The 18046-nt window shown below is 39.3% G+C and overlaps 1 protein-coding gene across 3 annotated transcripts in view; it reads right to left on the reverse strand.

Moving 5' to 3' along the window:
• The window catches only part of PRKAR2B (protein kinase cAMP-dependent type II regulatory subunit beta), a 94289-nt gene that overhangs the window by 57534 nt on the left and 18709 nt on the right, over positions 1–18046 (reverse strand). For 2 of the 3 annotated variants that reach the window (XM_074903329.1, XM_074903327.1), the window contains exon 2: positions 3486–3521. In XM_074903329.1, coding sequence (XP_074759430.1) covers positions 3486–3521 — 36 coding nt within the window. Of the gene's footprint in view, positions 1–3485; positions 3522–6302; positions 6315–18046 lie in introns of all 3 variants that reach the window. The other variant, XM_074903330.1, reaches the window with a different exon arrangement.

Genomic DNA, 18046 nt, shown 5'->3' on the forward strand with positions numbered 1-18046 from the left:
TTTAAGCTCATTCTGTAGCAAACCCATGCTGGTTTTGTTACATTATTCTAAACTCCTGCCAGTATTTAATGAGATAATTTACTTGTTTATCTATCCATCAAGATGCTGAAAAGCAGGAATCCAATGCTTCTGCTAACATACAGAATGACATTAGCTTTCTATTCCTAGGTATGTCATATTTGGACAAATGAAGACTAATCCATAGCAAGAAAGTATCTGTCCTCAGAAACTTCACCTCTTGGCTACCTTGGCTTGTTCAGTAATTTCCACTCATTTGCCACCTCATAAACATACTCACAGCTTTCTCTTCCACTTCATGCTGCTTCTACATCCATGTCCCCCTTTCTTCCCATCCAAGTCTCTTGATCACCTCAATAGTTTTTTTCCTTTCTCTTCATCACAGTCCCACCAGATTTTAAAAGAAAAATTAAGGATTAACTACTTGCAGCTGTCTCATTGTTCATTCTAACTCTAGAAAGTATTTTTAATCTCTTCTCTTGCTAAACTCCTTTAAGACTATGATACCTATTATTCTTTGTGCATAGCCTAGAATGATGGAGTGCATTATTAACTAGTCCATATGTAGCTATGTCATCAGCAATATGGTATATGTGTATTTTATATACAGAGCCCTCATTGCATGTATACACACATATGCCTAAACACAAAGAATAGATGCTCAATAAATTTTAAGAATTCAAATTCGTGAACAATTAATTGATCGTAGCTTACTTATGCCTTTATCCTTTACGTACCAATGACGGTACATTAATACATCCACAGCATGTTAACAGGAACAGCTGTTAAATAATAAATGCTTTACCGTATTGTTTTCATCAGGTGCTTCAGCAATTAAACTCTGGCTGCTTAATTTCTAGCTCAGTTGTTAGGAAAAATAACCGTACCTTATGCCACCAAGTAAAATATGAAGCATTATCCAAAGAATAACAGAAATATCAAAATCAAGATACCCACTGCAGAGAATTACTGTTCTTTGTCGAGAAATATGTGTAATCTCCTGGCTTCTCCCTGATTATCATTGCAAGAGCTCAGAAAGCACCTTTTAGTAGAATAGTCAAGGAGCCTTTGCTGCAGCTATCATTGGATGTTTTGCCTCAACTGATGTCAGTAGTTCAGCTCTTTCTCCATCCCACCACTGGCTAAAGGCAGCCACTACTACCACTCTTTCAGATGGAGTTATTTGGGAGCCACAGCACAGGCCAGTTGGAGACCCAATGAAAATCAACACACCAAAACCTCCTGTATTTCTGTTTTCTTTAAATCAATGCACCCTCAGGCAGCACAACTCCTAGGTCTATGAAAGGGAAGTAGAGACAAGGGAAGTAGAGACAAAGGAAGGGACCCTAAAAATCACTCTCAGAATCAGTCTACAGTATCACTAGATCAGATGCAACGCAAAACCACATGCTACAGCTAACTTTCCCAATATTCATCATTAACTTGGAGTAACATTCATCAAAAGCCATCTTCAAAACTGCTCAAAAATGAACAATCTTGCACATTTCAATTTTTAAAATAGTTCACTCTATGCTTGGCCAGCCTCTGATTTCCTAAACATAAGAATCAATTGCAGTAACAGAATGCTATTAAGCTACCATGCATAAAAAAACAGCTACTATCTGGCTTTTTCGCTTGCAAGGTATCTTGACTACCTCAATGTATCCAAACAGCTGTTCAGTTTAAAACACTATCTAAAAATATGGTTAGGACTGCAAACATCCCTGAAAAACATCTGTATTATCAGCATAGTCTGTTTCATATTTTAAATTTTAAATTTTATATTTTATCAGTCAAGTTTCTTAAATGTATTGTACCTCTCCAGTAGTCACTTAGCATTTAAGAAGTAAGAACTATCACCTTTCATGGACTTTATTGTTTGAAAAATAATTATTTTGACTATTAAAGCTGCCAGAAACAATAGTACATATAGTAGACTGCAGTATTACCTTGTTCCAGCTTAAAGTGTACTCACATGATTTACATCTGGACTGTACCATACAACTTGACTCATTGTTCTGCATAAGATAACTCTATCGCTCCACAAGACCAAAACACATGAAACATTAACTGCCCATAGAAATTATTTCCCCAATAACTGTCCAAAAATTTCAGTCTTCTAACATGTTTTTAGTTTTGTTTTAAAGTAACATTAAAAATAACAGGCCTTTTTTTCCTCAGCAAGTATTAGCTTTTCAAACAATAAAACTGTCCTGAAATGCAAAAGTTTATCCCACATCTGTTACAAGGACTGCATTCATTAAAGTCAGCTATCAGTCACAGTAAAACTTTTCTTAAAACATGCAATGTAATTTGCATAAAGCCCTGCTCACTGTTACCGGGTGCTAGTTAATGAATCATTCCTTTCATTTCAAGCTACAGTATTGTATGAAGTATTATCATTACTTAAAACATGACAATATTTGAAATTCATTAAATTTTCTTACTTTGTGCCTTGTATGCTATGCACCAATCCTGCAAATGCAAGCCTCCATTTTTTCTATACAGTTCCTTACCAATCCTGAGGATCTCCACTAACATTTTATATTGACAAGGAACTGTCTGATTGAGGTTATAACTAGCAAAATTAGAAGTCTGGATAGGCTTACTGCATCATGGAACACATGTTCTGCTGACTCTCATGAGTCAGTTATGAGTCTCATTACATTTAGTGGTGGCTTTTACACCCCACTTTTGGATACATAGTATTTCAAACAAATAAGACTTAGGTTCTCAGTGTCATGCTTCAGGAGAAAAAGCCCTCAAAAACGAAACCTGAAGGCTATGGTACAGCAGAACAATAAGAAGCCAAGAATATTAATTTTTAATTATACGTAATTTGGAGGGATCTGTTACATGTAACGGAGTAAGGTAAACAGTTCTCTCAGCTGGCATGAAACAAGTTAACTTGAAGAAAACACAAACCCGCACCAAGGTAGGCAGGTGCACTCCCAGCACAACATACCACCACCACAGCAGTGCTGCTTCTAGGACCCGATCTGCCAGCTCTGTGCAGCAGAACAACACACCATGTACACAAACCAGCTTGGTTTTGAAAAACACAGGGAGATTTCTAGCATGGTTGTACATTTTCTCATGCATAGATGACCACCAAATTGCTGTTTCAGCCTGTCTGTGAAGCAAGCAAGACAGCTCTGCATCCATTACATTCAGTTCTTCCTGTCAAAGTTCAGTTTTGTTAGGACTAAAATTATTTTCCTTAAAGGGAAAAAGCTTAGGTTTTTCATAAATACCACATCAACAAGAAAGTTTCATGCAAGTTCTGTAACCTGAAACTTTGGCTACATTTTTCAGTAAACCAGATAACAAATTTGAGGTTAACCTCAATCAGTCTTCTTTAAAGAAACCTGACTAATGGCATATTATGTTTTACATGACAATCACCACCAGCATTATGTTTCAAGTATCATGTAGACCAATGAAACATGCAACTTTATCCAACTTACCTGATGCCCGTCTGGTGAATCGGTTTATCACTGGAGCTGAAAGAAAACACCACAATTAGGTTCTTTTTGTAACAGTCTAACACACTTTAAACGTAACAATATTATACTTCATTCAAAGTATGACAACTGCAGAAATCTGTTAATCGCTATTGTTGTACCCTTATAGAAACCCATGTTAACTTCATACACACTTAAACTTTTAAACAGCTTTGGTAGACAGCAATCAGTAAGCTTTCAAGACCATTTTCAGCTTCTTAGGAGTTACTGTTACTTATTGCTGTTCATGACTGATTTGAAACATTTAGAACTGCATTTCCATTATTTATTCAGAGCACAGAAATTGTCATCTTGCAAACAATGATGCAAGCATGATTTTAAAAAATATAAAAAAATTAGTTTTACTTTTACAAGATACACCTATCAGAAATTTGGCACCCAAGATACTCCTATAGAGAAAAAGACCATTTGAAATTCCATCTAAAAGATCAACTTTTGCTTTGAGTAACCTTTAAAACTCCATGGGTAAAACAACAACAATCCTGACCCCTGCCCAAAGCCCAGGCAAATGACTGTTTTATAGTGCCATCTTGGCGTATCTCCAACTGCCTGCTGCAAACATTTGGAATCAGACTCCTGTCTTGTTTCCAACCAGGAGTGATTGCATAATACATCTTAAGGCACACCGTTTTGCCTCTATTTCATTTCCAGGTTTACCAGCTTCTTCAAGAGCTACTAGGGATAAAATAGATAAAGAAATAAAGTTTTGATTTTGCCTTGCAAATACAACCTTCAGTCTGCTTCTAATTAGTATAAAACACTGGTCTTGAACTCTACTTTCATGTGATACTCTTTATTCCAGCAATTAATGTAAGAAGAAAATCTGAGTGACCTAATTTCAAATGTGAGCAGCAGCTACATTAAAAATGCATGCCCTTACAGTGCTTATTAATATTCAACCTTAAACATTGGTCTTAATGTTTACATAGAAATGAAAAAAAATATTTTTTTTTATTTCATCCCACTTGATTTTACACGGGAGTTATGCATCATTTCTTGAACATCTAAGCAAAGATAAGGAGAAAAAAAATTGCTGAGAAGACATGAGAGACAGTAACAGCCTGAGATGCAAACTGACTTTTTATTCCTGTGGAGAGAAAAAAACAGAGCAAAGCTACAATTTCTGAACCACAGTCACAGATGGTTTGTACAAGCACACACAATAGTGACAGGTTCAAATGGCAAGAAATACACTGGGAAACCCAGCTACAGTGGTTCAGAGTGCTAGCTGTGAGTCAGAAAACTACTGGTGAATAAGCTATCACAAACCCCAAACATACATATAAATAAACAAGAGAGTAACATAACCAGAAAAGTTATTTTTAAATGTGAATTCTAATTCCCCCCAGCATTTTTTTAAAATAAAAAGACAAGAAATTTAAACACATTTTTATTAGAGCAGACATGATATTTTATGCAACTACTGTTTTGTAATACAGGGAACTGTTTCATTCCTCAAAACTGCTCATTTTGTCACCTTGGTTATGGGCCAAATGCATTTCAGGACACTAGTTATGACTATCACCATCAGATGGCTGAGCTGTTACCTCCAGTGTGTAAACTAGCAGCAGTTCTCAGCAGATGTGCTCATATTAAAAAAAAATAAAATTGAATCCAACATATTTCAAAAAAGAAAGCATACAATAGTGCTCTGCTCCCATTCAAAAGCTTTCCTCAAACTTGGAGAGGGTATTTGGCTTTGGTTGTCAGTCCTGTACATCATCTGAAGATATGAAGATTTAACTCCCCTAGACACCTACCTCGCATATTTTACTAACACAGAAAAATAATACAACATTAAAAAAAAAAAATTCTAAAAAACTAACATAATTTGGAGACTACTTATCTCTGAAACAAATTACTGGGACTGTCAAAGAGACAAGTCCTTTTCCAGCTGCTTTCAGCCACATACTTCTAAATTCACTCTTTTATTTGACTGCATGAATCTTTATTTTACAATAGAATTTACAAATTATTTACTATTAGAAAAAAAAAGAAAAGAAAAAATAGCAAGAATGTCAGAACCTTGATAAGCAACTGGTTTTGAGCTCATGTGAATAATTAGTGTTTGAGCAACAACCAGGCAAAGTCTTCCTCTACAGACAGATTTTATGAAGGTCATCCAAATGTGTTACTGGGAGATTCAGAAGCAGCACTCACAGTTCTTTGTAATGGAGCAAGCTGAATTACTTTCTTGCTCATGTAGCAAATCACAATATACATTTGTTGCCCAGAAAGGTGGAAGTGTTAGCTTACAAGAATGTCTCAGCGAATCATCGGACCTACTGGTATTTTCACTACAAAGGAGATGCACCCTCAACTAGATTGCATCGGTGACTGGCAGGATAAGCACAGTAAGGTGGGCAAAAGAAACATTTTGCTAGAGCCATTAAAAAAATCCCTATCTTTCAAAACTCTTGGGAGGTGAAATGCTTCGCTCAGAAACAAATGGACAAATTGATGGCAGAAATATTCAATGAGGGATAATAAACTCTTCTCCTGGAGCCACAGAGCATCAGGAGCAGCAGAGGGATTTCCAGGGAAGAAGGACTACTTGCTCTGTCTGTGCTTACTATCTTCCCTGGATTTATTTTTTAGCCACTGCCCATACTGAGTTCTGGGCTAGGCTGACGCTTTGAACTGCAATGACTGTCCTGACTCACAAGGCTCAAGTGAAAGTGGCACCCAGAGAGTACCATGCCAAGAGACAGTCTTGGCATCCAGGTTTAATGATGAAGACGTATCCTGCTCACAGGCCACAGGGATATTGCACTTTCATCTATGTGTTCAAGCTCTGAGCTCTTTGCACACACAAGAAGTGGTGCTTCAGTCACTGTGCTCCCCCCGCTGCTGCTACAGCTGCCCCCCACACCCCTGCTCACCACTCTCCTCCCAGCAGTGCCCACAAGCGGCTTCTCAGGACTCCCGGTGCCTGCCTACAGACATAGCAGAAAGTAGCTGGCTGCTGGGCTCTGTGGGCTGCCCAAGGACTGCTCCCTACCATGAGAAACCCAGGCAGCTTTGTCAGGGGGCTTCCCCATCCCTGACAACACCCGCTTACAACACTGCCGACACAAGTTAGCAGCTCCACTGTATCCCAGCGAGGGTAAACTCAGGAAGGGAATGGGCTTGAGGCAATACCTACGTGGCTACTGAAGTTAACACTACAGCAAAAAAATACTTTATCTTAAAGGTTATAGTGACACTGTGCTGAGGGTTGGTTGCTCAGAATGATTCAGTAAAACAACTTGCTAGAAAAAAAACTGCTTACAGTAACTTACAGCTACAGCACCCACCACCCCCCAGACATGTGCAAAATGTACAAGGAACAAAAATGGATTGCAAAACCTCGTCATTGCAAAATCCAGGGACTTTTCCCAATAAAGGATAAGCTGGCATGCAGATAAATTCAAAACGTGTCCAGTGACATTTGATCTTGTTTTACAGTAAGAGAAAGAGCACTATACCACAACTGAGTAATGTACTGCTGTGCACAGAGGATCTTGTTTAAGTGCATGGTGTCACTCCAGTATTAAGTATGACTTTTCGTGTTCTAGTTTGTCTGAACCAAAGTCTATTACGAACTTACATAGGGGAAAATAAATAAAGGAGAGGAAGAGAAATGACAGGGGTCTCTATCCTGACAAAGTTGATTAAATTATCATTTGAAATCGCACAAGCTATTGATCCTTAGATAACATATTACAGTTGTTTTGTTGTTAGCGCTACATAAGAGAATTTCACCATCTAAGATGTTACCTGCTGGTGACTGAAATTCATGTTTGCAAATCCTTGATCAGATGACTGTACAAAAGTACAGATTTTTAAATATACTGTCAATATAGATCAAGGAAGTTCACAGAAGTAATTTAATGATCAAAAGAGGCTGAAGGGTTTTAATGCATCCATTCAGAAAGAATACAGGCTGTAAAACCAACATCAAACTACATGAAACACACTAAAAAGGTTTCCATCGCTCAACAACTGTCTAACCATTGTTCCTTTCCCCACTGTAATTTTATCTCTCATATTGTTATCTATGCACATTAAGCAGTCATTATGGTAGCCCTACACAACCGACCATAAAAGCAGCACAATTTTGTAAGTTGCGAAGAAAATGGGAGTCTATGGGGTTCTATGCAGAGCAGCAAGACTAAGAAGGTAATGCTAAGAAAGTATCCCTAGCTGGGCGTCTTCTACATGGTTAACTTGTTCTGATAGCTTGAGCTGTCCCTTTTTGCAGACTCCCAATTTAAGTGCTCAAAGTCAAATTTGCTTCAGAAACTGTCAGAGATCCTTGTGCCATTAATGTCACCTGGAATAAGAGGCTAAACACATTGCTGACATTAGATGTGCAGCCTTCCTAAGAAGTCAGGGACTGTCAGCCTGGGATTTAAGAAAAGGTTCTGCTTAACAGCGACTGCTCAGGATGTGCTCAAGCACTCTCTGACAACCAGCCCTGGAAAGCTGGTGCCTTCTGCGGGTCTGCAAACCAGGGCAAATACACAGCCCTGGGCTGCGCTGCGGAGTGCATTGGACCCCATGTGCACCCAAGGCAGGGTGAGCACACCCGGCTCCCTGCAGCGGCTCCAGCAGGTGGAGGCCATCAGGAGACTGCTCAGGTCACATTTATGGCAACACAAGACAATGATCTTTTAAAGCAAAATACACAAAGCCAAAGTCCCTGCTTTGAGTGACAAGGGGTGGCAGATTGGTGATTAATCTTCAGTATGAGCAAGAACTAGAACACTTTCCACAAGTCCCACTTTCAGTTAGCCACTGTAATTTCTTCACAGGGCAAAGGGCTAAGCCCCCTTAAAAAACAAACAAAAAAATTAAATTCAGCCATTATATGTCTAAACCCCTCAAATTTGGCAGTTTATAGCCCAAAACCCCCCAGCTCTATTTACAAAGCAGAAATACCACTAGTATATCCTTAAAGGGTAGACAAAACCAGAAATATCTGCACCATAGTGTGTCATCCTTGCATAGAAGATGCAAATGCCCCAAGTGAGGTTACAAAACAAAAGTCATAGCCAAATCATACATCTTTTTCTATCCTGCTGAGGGCAAAGCAGTGTTAAAACTCTCAAGGACCTCACCAAGGTCAGTGCGTTAAGTGTAGCCCAAAGTTCAACAAAGAGACTGAGAACCTCATCTCAACACACTGTGTGATTTTAGAGTTTAACTCCAGTGATTTCAGAAGAGTTATTCCTGATTTATGCATGTTTTTCATCACATATTTCAAAGTCCCAGGCCAAGTTTCAACCGATGAGCATCATGGGCACTACAGGCTCACTTCTTCAGTTCCAAGCTCACCTACTTCTCAGAGGTCCAGCAACTTTTCAAAAATACGTTGAATTATGCCTCCTGTAATTACATTCCTATGTTATGCAAATTAATATTAGCTTGTCTTCTTTCATGAACAGATTATTAATTAGAATGAACTAATCAGAAAAGAAAAATCAAATCTAAATGAATGCTTCTCTAGAATACATGCTTTAATCAGAATTATGTTTTTATGTCCCAAATGGATGAAACACAGTTAACTTCCTATTACCCAGGACAATGATAGACTGGGACACCACGGATGATGATAGTAATAGTTACAAATTGAAGACCCCCTAATTTCTCTCCATCACAAGGAACTTTCACTTCAAGTTCAGGATTATTCCAGATGGAATGATTGTTTCAGAGCACTCCCAGGTTGAGACAGACATAAGATAATACAATTATGTTAATGTACCTTCACACTAATAAGACCTCACAAAATCTCAAGGAAGATAGGACTTGCACCACCACTGCCACCACCTTGTGTGCTCACCCACGGGAGTCACCCACAGCCAATCTCAGCAGGGGCATGCCTGCCTCTTCCAGCACTGCAGGAGGTTCAACACAACTGGTGCTGAGCCTAGGCTAACAAAACAGTCTTCCCAGAACTAACTCCAGGTGCCTCTGTGTGCTAAGCTCTGCAGACACAATATGGAGGCACCTGAGTTGCCCCCGGACAGGTGCAGCTATAGGGCAGCACTGAAGCTGGCTCTAAAAGCAGTTCAGATGTGCTTGTGTGGCACTACCAGCACGGGTAGCAGTGGCACAGATAATCCACAATGGCACAGACTATACACGACAGATAATTTACCAGTGGAGAATTAACAGCTGATTTTATTTACAGTCAGTATGATACCTGAGGTCAAGGTACCTGGTCTTATCTTGCTTAGAATCTCTAAATATTAAATAGTACTAGAATATGGTTTTAAGATGATGATAAAATCAAGCTGTTAAATGAAATTAACATAAATTATATAATAAAACTGTACAATATAGATCTCTGTATTCCTTAAGAAATGTATTACAGTTGGAATAACTTTAGAAATGGTTTGCTTTTTTTGAAGAGCTATTCTTCCTTCTAGTTATCAGACTCCAGTTGGTACATTCACTGATAGTTTAAAGAAATGAGTCTGACAAAGGAGGGAGTTGTCAGGTCTATGGAGAATGGTTCTCGTCTTTTCTCTGTGAAAGGCCGTGATGACTGTGAGGAATGAGGAGAAGAGATGAGTCCAGGGAATACGCAACTAATATTCAGAAGACAAACAGTCCTTGCAATACAGTAGTTAGAGCACGGCTTTCTAAATAAGTGTTTCAATTTCTGGAAATTTAATATCAACAGTAATATTCTAATGATGAAATATGTAAGATATATTTTATTATTTTCCTCATCAAATAAGTCAGTCTCAAAAGATGATTCTTTTCTTAAAAGCAAAATTCAAGGACAGCACACAGGCTGGGCCTTTACACAACAAGAAAGGGTAAATCACGGCCACACAGATGCACGCTGTAACACTCAGCCAAAGAACCTGAAAGGTTAGACAGCAACATTGCCACCAAATTTCTCAATAAACAAACTTTAGCATCTCAGGAGAATCTGAAGTCCACTCCAAAACACTGATTTTCCTTGGGGAGGAAAACCTACAGCTCCTTTAAGGGTAGGATCTGCACACAGAGGGATGTGGCTCCATCTAAAGAAGAGTGCATTGCTGGACAACACTGCAAGTACGTACTCTTAGGAAGAGTGTGCTCCCTAAGGAGTCATAGCTGCTGTGTACCCAAGGAGGCAGAATGCATACATATAGATGCATTCATATACTCAAGCAGAATGCAGGCAGTGAGACATGAAGTAAATGCACGCATGCTTCCAGGCAGTCCATAGACAGAGACTGAGAAGCCCAAAATGAGGAATAAATGATGCTACAGTGGTAGTATTTACACACTACTGGGAGAAAAAGTGAGAGAGAATAATCTGGCTATTGTGTGAAAAGTAGATGTTGGTGAAAGAAAATAGCTACATCAGACAAGATGTATTAAGAATTTTTTTTTTTTATTAAAAATGATGTCCACAGATTTTAAAACCATCTGTACCATAATGAATATATACATAATCATTCCTATCTCTGAAAGCATCAACACATCTGTAAAAGAATAAAAATATACAGAAAGCAGAATACCCTGTTATCCCCTTTTTTATAATATGCAACAAAATAGACTCAATTTACAACAAGCTGTTGTAGTCCTAAAATGCAGTTAGTCAAAGCCAAATTTTGAGATTTTTTTTGTTGGCTCTACAGATTACTTCCTTCCATTTTTCAGTCTAGCAAGTTCCATCTCACTGTAGAACAGTTCCTCAAGAAAGCTGGAAAAACTTTATAGTCACAATAATTTGAAAACTAGACTGGATAATTGCCTTGTGCTCCTTGTGATTTAGCTCTCGAGCTCATATTCCAGAACTATGTGCTAGCACACTAGGACTGCCCCTTCTGAATCCCTGCACAGGATTCTGTGGTCTCCCAGGATAACCCTCAAAGGAAGTAGAGAGGAAGAATCCCAGTAGCTTACTTTATTCTTACAAATACAGAAACTATCCTAAAAAAAAAAAAGGCTGCCAAAAACAACATGGAAGAAGGCTGCTGCTCTTTACGTATTTCATTCCACATATTAACATTTATCTCCCAGGCGGTATACACAATTTGCTACTTCAAACCAAAACCAAGCAGTAAACTCTCCTATCTCACCTCTTTCTGACAACTACACAGTAATAAGCCACAAATTATTACTTCAAAATCCAAAAAGCTTGATGATAATTTGCATCAAAAAGCTCAGTACGATTTTTGGCAAATTAATTCATTGATTATTAAGCTGTCACCACACAAGAACATGAATTAAATATGTGGATAAATACCTTGCGTCTTGCTTTGCTGAAGATCAAAACTCTGTATTCATTTGAATGCATCACCACGGTATCAGGAAAACAGCAATATTGTAAATAGAGTCCCTGAAAACATTTAATAAACAGAGACTCTAATACATTATTTCAGGATTTTCACATGATTTCCAGGTTGTAATTACTGTTGATGTTAAATATATTTGTTTTTAAAATGCTACTATGGAGCAGCACACTTTCATGGTCATGGTTTGATATGTAAGTACAGCCAGCCATTACGTCACAAGTTGGCTGGTTATTTAACCTGTCATAACACAAACCTTGAAAGAGAGGCAAAGAAATCTTTCTCACTTTATCAGTTAAGAGATTTCAGCTCTTATGAATAACTGATGCTGTAAGTAATTACTAACATTAAAAATAAAAAGATGAAACTCCTGACTCGTGTGTTAGACCAATGACCCAATGCAGTGAAACAGGCTGTCACAGCCCATTAATGGGAATGAAATGCTGCTTTTGGAGAGCGTTTCCTTGTCCCACTCAAGCAGCTCATTTGAGATTTGGGCTTTTAAAAAAAATTTTTAGATCTATTACCTCTTTCAGATTAAAGTCCCACTTAAGAACATAAAAGTATTAAATGAAGATGTTGCTGTATTGAGTTTTTCTATCTTAAATGTGCATTCTATTACACAGTGCTGCATGGCACACACAGCATGTTTCCCCTTAGAAATCCATCCTCATTGTTGTTTGTGACCAGTACACTTAGTCATTATCTCATTAAAAGTAATCAGTCATCTACGTAAGAGAGGAAAAAAAAAAAAAAAAATTGACAGCAATATTTCTTATCCTCAGTTATACTGCAGGCTGCAACAAGTTAATTTGTGCTAGAGCTTGTCTAGGCACAAGATGAAGACATGTACCTGTGCAGAAGTCCTGTCCTGGAGTACCTGCTGCCCTCAACCCCAGGTTATTCAGTACATATGATGAAAACTGATTATGTATATATGAGAAGATTTCTACTCACCAGAGACAATACATTTTAAAAGTAAAAAGAGAATATGAAACTGAGCCTAAAAATAGCAATGGAATAAATGTATGAGGGAGGTCAGCCTTGCTGGGCCATGACCTGGGCTATAAAGGCCCAAGCCTTCCCAAAGCAAAAACCCAAGACCTGGAATGCTGCTTTAGCTTGGTCATCACCTATAGATCCCATTTTTCCTTCACCCTCTGTTTTGTACAATTTACCAAACTGCCTATTTCTGCCTAAACAGAGTGGACTGGGTTTTTCTAGTTCATTTTTTAAAATGTGATCTCTGTACCCCAACACCACTTGCAGTAACATCCCTCTTTTCTAAGAAATTTATTATCATCTTCAAGGAATATTCTGCTATAGCCACAGTAGAGTTTACAATTGCTACTAAACCCCATCTGATACAAAATGTCAGTAATGCTTTTATCTTCATAGCATCTGTAAATGTCTTCTTTCCACTTGAAATTTCATAAGCTATTTTAAGAATATTATGGTTATTTGCTTTCTAACACTGCAGTGTAGGCGTTTAGATCCAATTTCATGTTCTTTTCTGCTTTCTAATTTTGCTGCCTGAAGCATATTTACTAATGTATGCATGTTCCCTACCAGAATGGGAGAAAAACTGGTCATTCTGCCAAAACTCTACCAGCAATGCCAGAATCAGTTGGGTGGTTCTGCTCATATGTAAAACTATCAAACTGACATTTTATATGACACCATGCTTCAGGACCACCATGTCATAAAATGAAGAATAATCTGCACCCATTGTTGATCAGTATTTCTGTCAAACTGCAAACTAGACCACCCAAGATTTTACAAGAGTGACCTGTTCTCCTTCATTGCCAACAGTTTCCCTTAATGACTACACAACAGTGCTTTAGACTCTCTTTTTCTACAAAATTTTGACCTATGTCTTTTGTCTCTTGACAGTACCTGCAAGATATATTTATTATAAAGGAATAACATTGCAATCTCGCTGATGGTAGTGGGTTGGAGAAGATGTCACGGCTGTCAGTATTCTTCTCCGAGGGAGTACACCTTTGTGTAGAGTTTATAATTATCTCATCTATTTTATATGGTTTAACAACTGTGAACATAACTGGTTTCTCCCATACACATTCATACTACCCATGTTTAATCCAAAGCCTCAAACCTTTTAACACTGAGACTTTCCTACTATTATTCATGTTTTTATCACTTTGCCATTAGGTTATTACAACAAATCCTGCCTGGGCAAACATCATTAAAACTTTCCGAAGTTAAGATTTTACACAAAGTCTGTACCTACTTCCTAAGACTACCTTGGCAGAAAGATGTGGTGCAAAGTACCTTGATGAAGAAGTATATGAATATGTACGATCTGCAATCTGCATTGCCTGCTTATTCACTTCCCAGCGAAATTTAAGATTTTGGACTTAAAATATGCAAACTTTAAAATACACATCAAGAGCATTACATACTTAAAGTAAGTTTCTCTTGCCATTCATAATTCATTCTCAACTAGTCAGAACTAAAATAGATAGTTTTGTTAGCTTTCAGATCATGAGGCAAAGCACATTTTCCCACTTGGTTTTAGAGAAAGGCTGAGATATAGCTCATCAGACAGCACAATGACTCTAAAAGAGAAAGAAAACAAAAGCCCAGACGCCAAGTGTTATTGTTTGAATATAATGAGAAGAAAGGCATTGAGACTGCTTCGGGAAAAAAAGAAAAAAAAACCCACAAAAAACAAAAAAATCCACAAAACCACAAACAAAAAAACCCCAACCAACAAAAACAACCTACCAAAACCTAGAACTATATATAAGCATCTAAATATAAAAGTCACGACCAAAAAGAGAAGCACTTGAGCATTATGCCATCATCATTCCTACCACATAAAAGCAGCTTGCTGATGATACAGGTGGCAGGATGGTGCCTCCTGACTCCAGCATGCTGACTGATGAAACATCTAACACAGTCCACAGGCAGAGCATATTACCCATTTCCAGGTCAGATGTGTCACTGGTTTAACCTACAAATAACATGCTTCCCACTTAGACAAATTGTCCATTGCCTGGCAGCCAGCAAAACACCTAGTGAAACAACAACAAAATGAAAAAGTCCCAGTGTCCTCCCACCAGCTAGGAACACATCTGCTGGAATCACTTAACTTGTTGGCTGACACCTTCCCCAAGCTCAGGTCCCACAGGTCAGAGTGTTGTTTCTGAGAATAGGATTGGGATATTTTGGGGCTTTGTTTTTCTGTTTCTAGTAGATCATTGTACTCTTAGGCTGCAGGCCTGAATAACATCAGCAGCATAAAAGCCCGGGCCATCAAAAACTACAGTGTTGAGATCTGAGACATTGAGCCAGAGGTAGAAGAGTCGGAGGAAGCAAGAAAAGAAAAAAGATTTTACTGTTCACTTTCCATATATGTGTAATGCTGCTAGGGATTATGGCGAAGCTGTAGGCCAAAGCAGCCTTCATGATTCAGCCTTTCCAGTTCTCAGGGGCAATTGAATGAAGCACAGCTGGTGCTGGTAGCTGCACTCGCTTCAACACACCTTAGGTACCCTTGCAATATCTGCTCTCATTTACTTTTGCAAGCATGCAGGACAGCACGCAAATATGACTCCAGGGAGAATGTGGGATACAGATTCACCTTTAATAATACAAGCCTCTACCTCTCTTTCAGACAGTCAAAACCACTATCCATATCCACAAGGCTCTGATGAAGCACTAACTATAGAGACCGCAGGTGTGATTCAGGTTGACCTTCATGAATGGCTTTATGAGTCAAGGAAGGGGGTAGAGAAGACCACCAAAGAATCCCTGGTGACAGTGATACCTAAGTGACTGCACAAATCTTCAGAGGCTTAATCCTGAGTTAGCTGCATACCGGCCTGTCGACATGGCACTAGTGATGCAGGTGCTACTGAAGACATCATGAAATCTGCCAGACCAACGAAAGGACTACAGATAATGGCAAAAATCCATCAATAATGAGCTACCATGACTTGCAATAAAACAAAGTATTGTCCTCCCTATTGATAAAGAACCACACAAAAAAGCACCACATAAACCCATCCTGTGCACATCCTGTCAACAATGCCTAAAGAGCTGCAGAAACTTATGTAAGCAAAGTCCATTATCTTATGTGTTTGTTGCACAGAAAGACACCGACTGAGAATCTCACAAATGGCACCTCCCAAATTGCACTGGCTGTCATCTTCCCCTGAACTGGGCAGGTGAAGAATGGTGGGAATGAGTGATGACCACTTTCCAAGTGACCAGGCAGCACTCTCCCTTGTACCCATTGCCTCACGACAGCTACCTGCTGAACAAAGGGCAAGCAGAACATGGACCTCATTTCCACGATCACCACCATCCTGATCCTGAAATTCTCCTCCGAATGGCCAACTCTCAGTTTTGGAACATGATACCCCATCATCAGCTATCCATCTTCTCACAAATGCAGAACACATTGTACCTCACAGTATAGTATGTAGCACAGCACAGAATCTGTCTTGTACTCAGTCATGATACAACTGTGCCAGCATTTGTATGACCATGATCAAACACAGACCCATGCTGCTGCATGTTACTGTCCCAGTGCCAAGACACAAATGACAGGAAATAACATATGGTACAATGCCTTTGTTTAGGTTCTTTTTCCAGGCCTGCATTCATCTCGGACTGTTTTACTCTTCCATGGTAAGAACTCAGAACTTTCCAAAGAACATTCTAGGATTATAGCCCAGACTACACAGAATATATATGTATAGAGAATGAACAGTGAGCTCAGTTGCCTAATTTCCTGTGGAGATTTTTGTGCCCCAATGATAAAATTTGTGCATAATGATACCAAATGTTGTTACTTGACCCCCTTTATGAATCTAGTCTTTCTTCTCAAACTGCGTCTTATTGAGTCAGTACCTGTGTGTCAATTATGGAACCTTTGAGACGAAGTAACTAATTTCTCAAGAGAATGGAGAGGTCAAAGAGATCCCAGTCTGAACAGACTTTATGGACAGGTTATTAGGATGCCTTTTCTGTTCTGAACCAATCGACTTGGACAAGAGAGGTGAGGAGTGGCAAAGGAAGATTCAGATACCAACTTACCTTCCGTACCTTCTGTTATGTTAGTGTGAAACAGATTACTGATAGCACCTGAACAATGCCACCCCAGAAAAAGGGTGGTTTTCTTCTTTCATTTGTTTCTTCTTACACTGCAATATCATTAAAAGCATTCTATGAGATGATGTAAAACTAATTCCCATTATGCCTTATGTCTCCATTTTTTGTGGAGAACAGAGATGTTTAGTAATAGCGAGTACTGAATTTTTCAGTGCTACTCCATTTTGCACAGTAGTTTGGGCAGCATTTGAAAAGACGCATCTGTTTTAAGTAAACTTAGAATCATAGAATTGTTAGAGTTGGAAAAGACCTTTAAGGTCATCGAGTCCAACCGTAAACCTAACACTGTCAAGTCGACCACTAAACCATGTCCTTAAGCACCACATTCACAAGTCTTTTAAATACCTCCAGGGATGGTGACTCAACTACCTCCCTGGGCAGCCTGTTCCAATGCTTGACAACCCTTTCAAGTGAAGAAATTTTTCCTAATATCCAATCTAAACCTCCCCTGGTGCAACCTGAGGCCATTTCCTCTTGTTCTATTGGGAGAAGAGACCAACACCCACCTTGCTACAACCTCCTTTGAGGTAGTTGTAGAGAGCGATAAGGTCTCCTAAGTCTCCCTTTCTCCAGACTCAACAACCCCAGTTCCCTCAGCTGCTCCTCATAAGACATGTGCTCCAGAGCCTTCACCAGCTTTCACTGCCCTTCTTTGGACATGCTTCAGCACCTCATCATCTTCCCTGCAGTGAGGGGCCCAAAACAGAACACAGTATTGGAGGTGTGGCCTCACCAATACTGAGTACCAGGGGACAATCACTTCCCTGTCCCTGCTGGCCATGCTATTGCTGACACAAGCCAGGATGCCATTGGCCTTCTTGGCCACCTGGGCACGCTGCTGACTTATATCCATCTGGCTGTCCAACCAACACCCCCAGGTCCTTTTCCACCAGGCAGTTTTCCAGCCACAATTCCCCAAGCCTGTAGCGCTGCATGGGGTTGTTGTGACCCAAGTGCAGGACCCAGCACCGAGACTTGGTGAACCTCATACAACTGGCCTCGGCCCATTGCTCCAGCCTGTCCAGATCCCTCTGTAGATCTTCCTACCCTCAAGCAGATCAACACTCCAGCCGAGCTTGG

Source organism: Athene noctua, chromosome 3 (assembly GCF_965140245.1).
Source record: "Athene noctua chromosome 3, bAthNoc1.hap1.1, whole genome shotgun sequence".
Taxonomy (NCBI): Eukaryota; Metazoa; Chordata; class Aves; order Strigiformes; family Strigidae; genus Athene; species Athene noctua.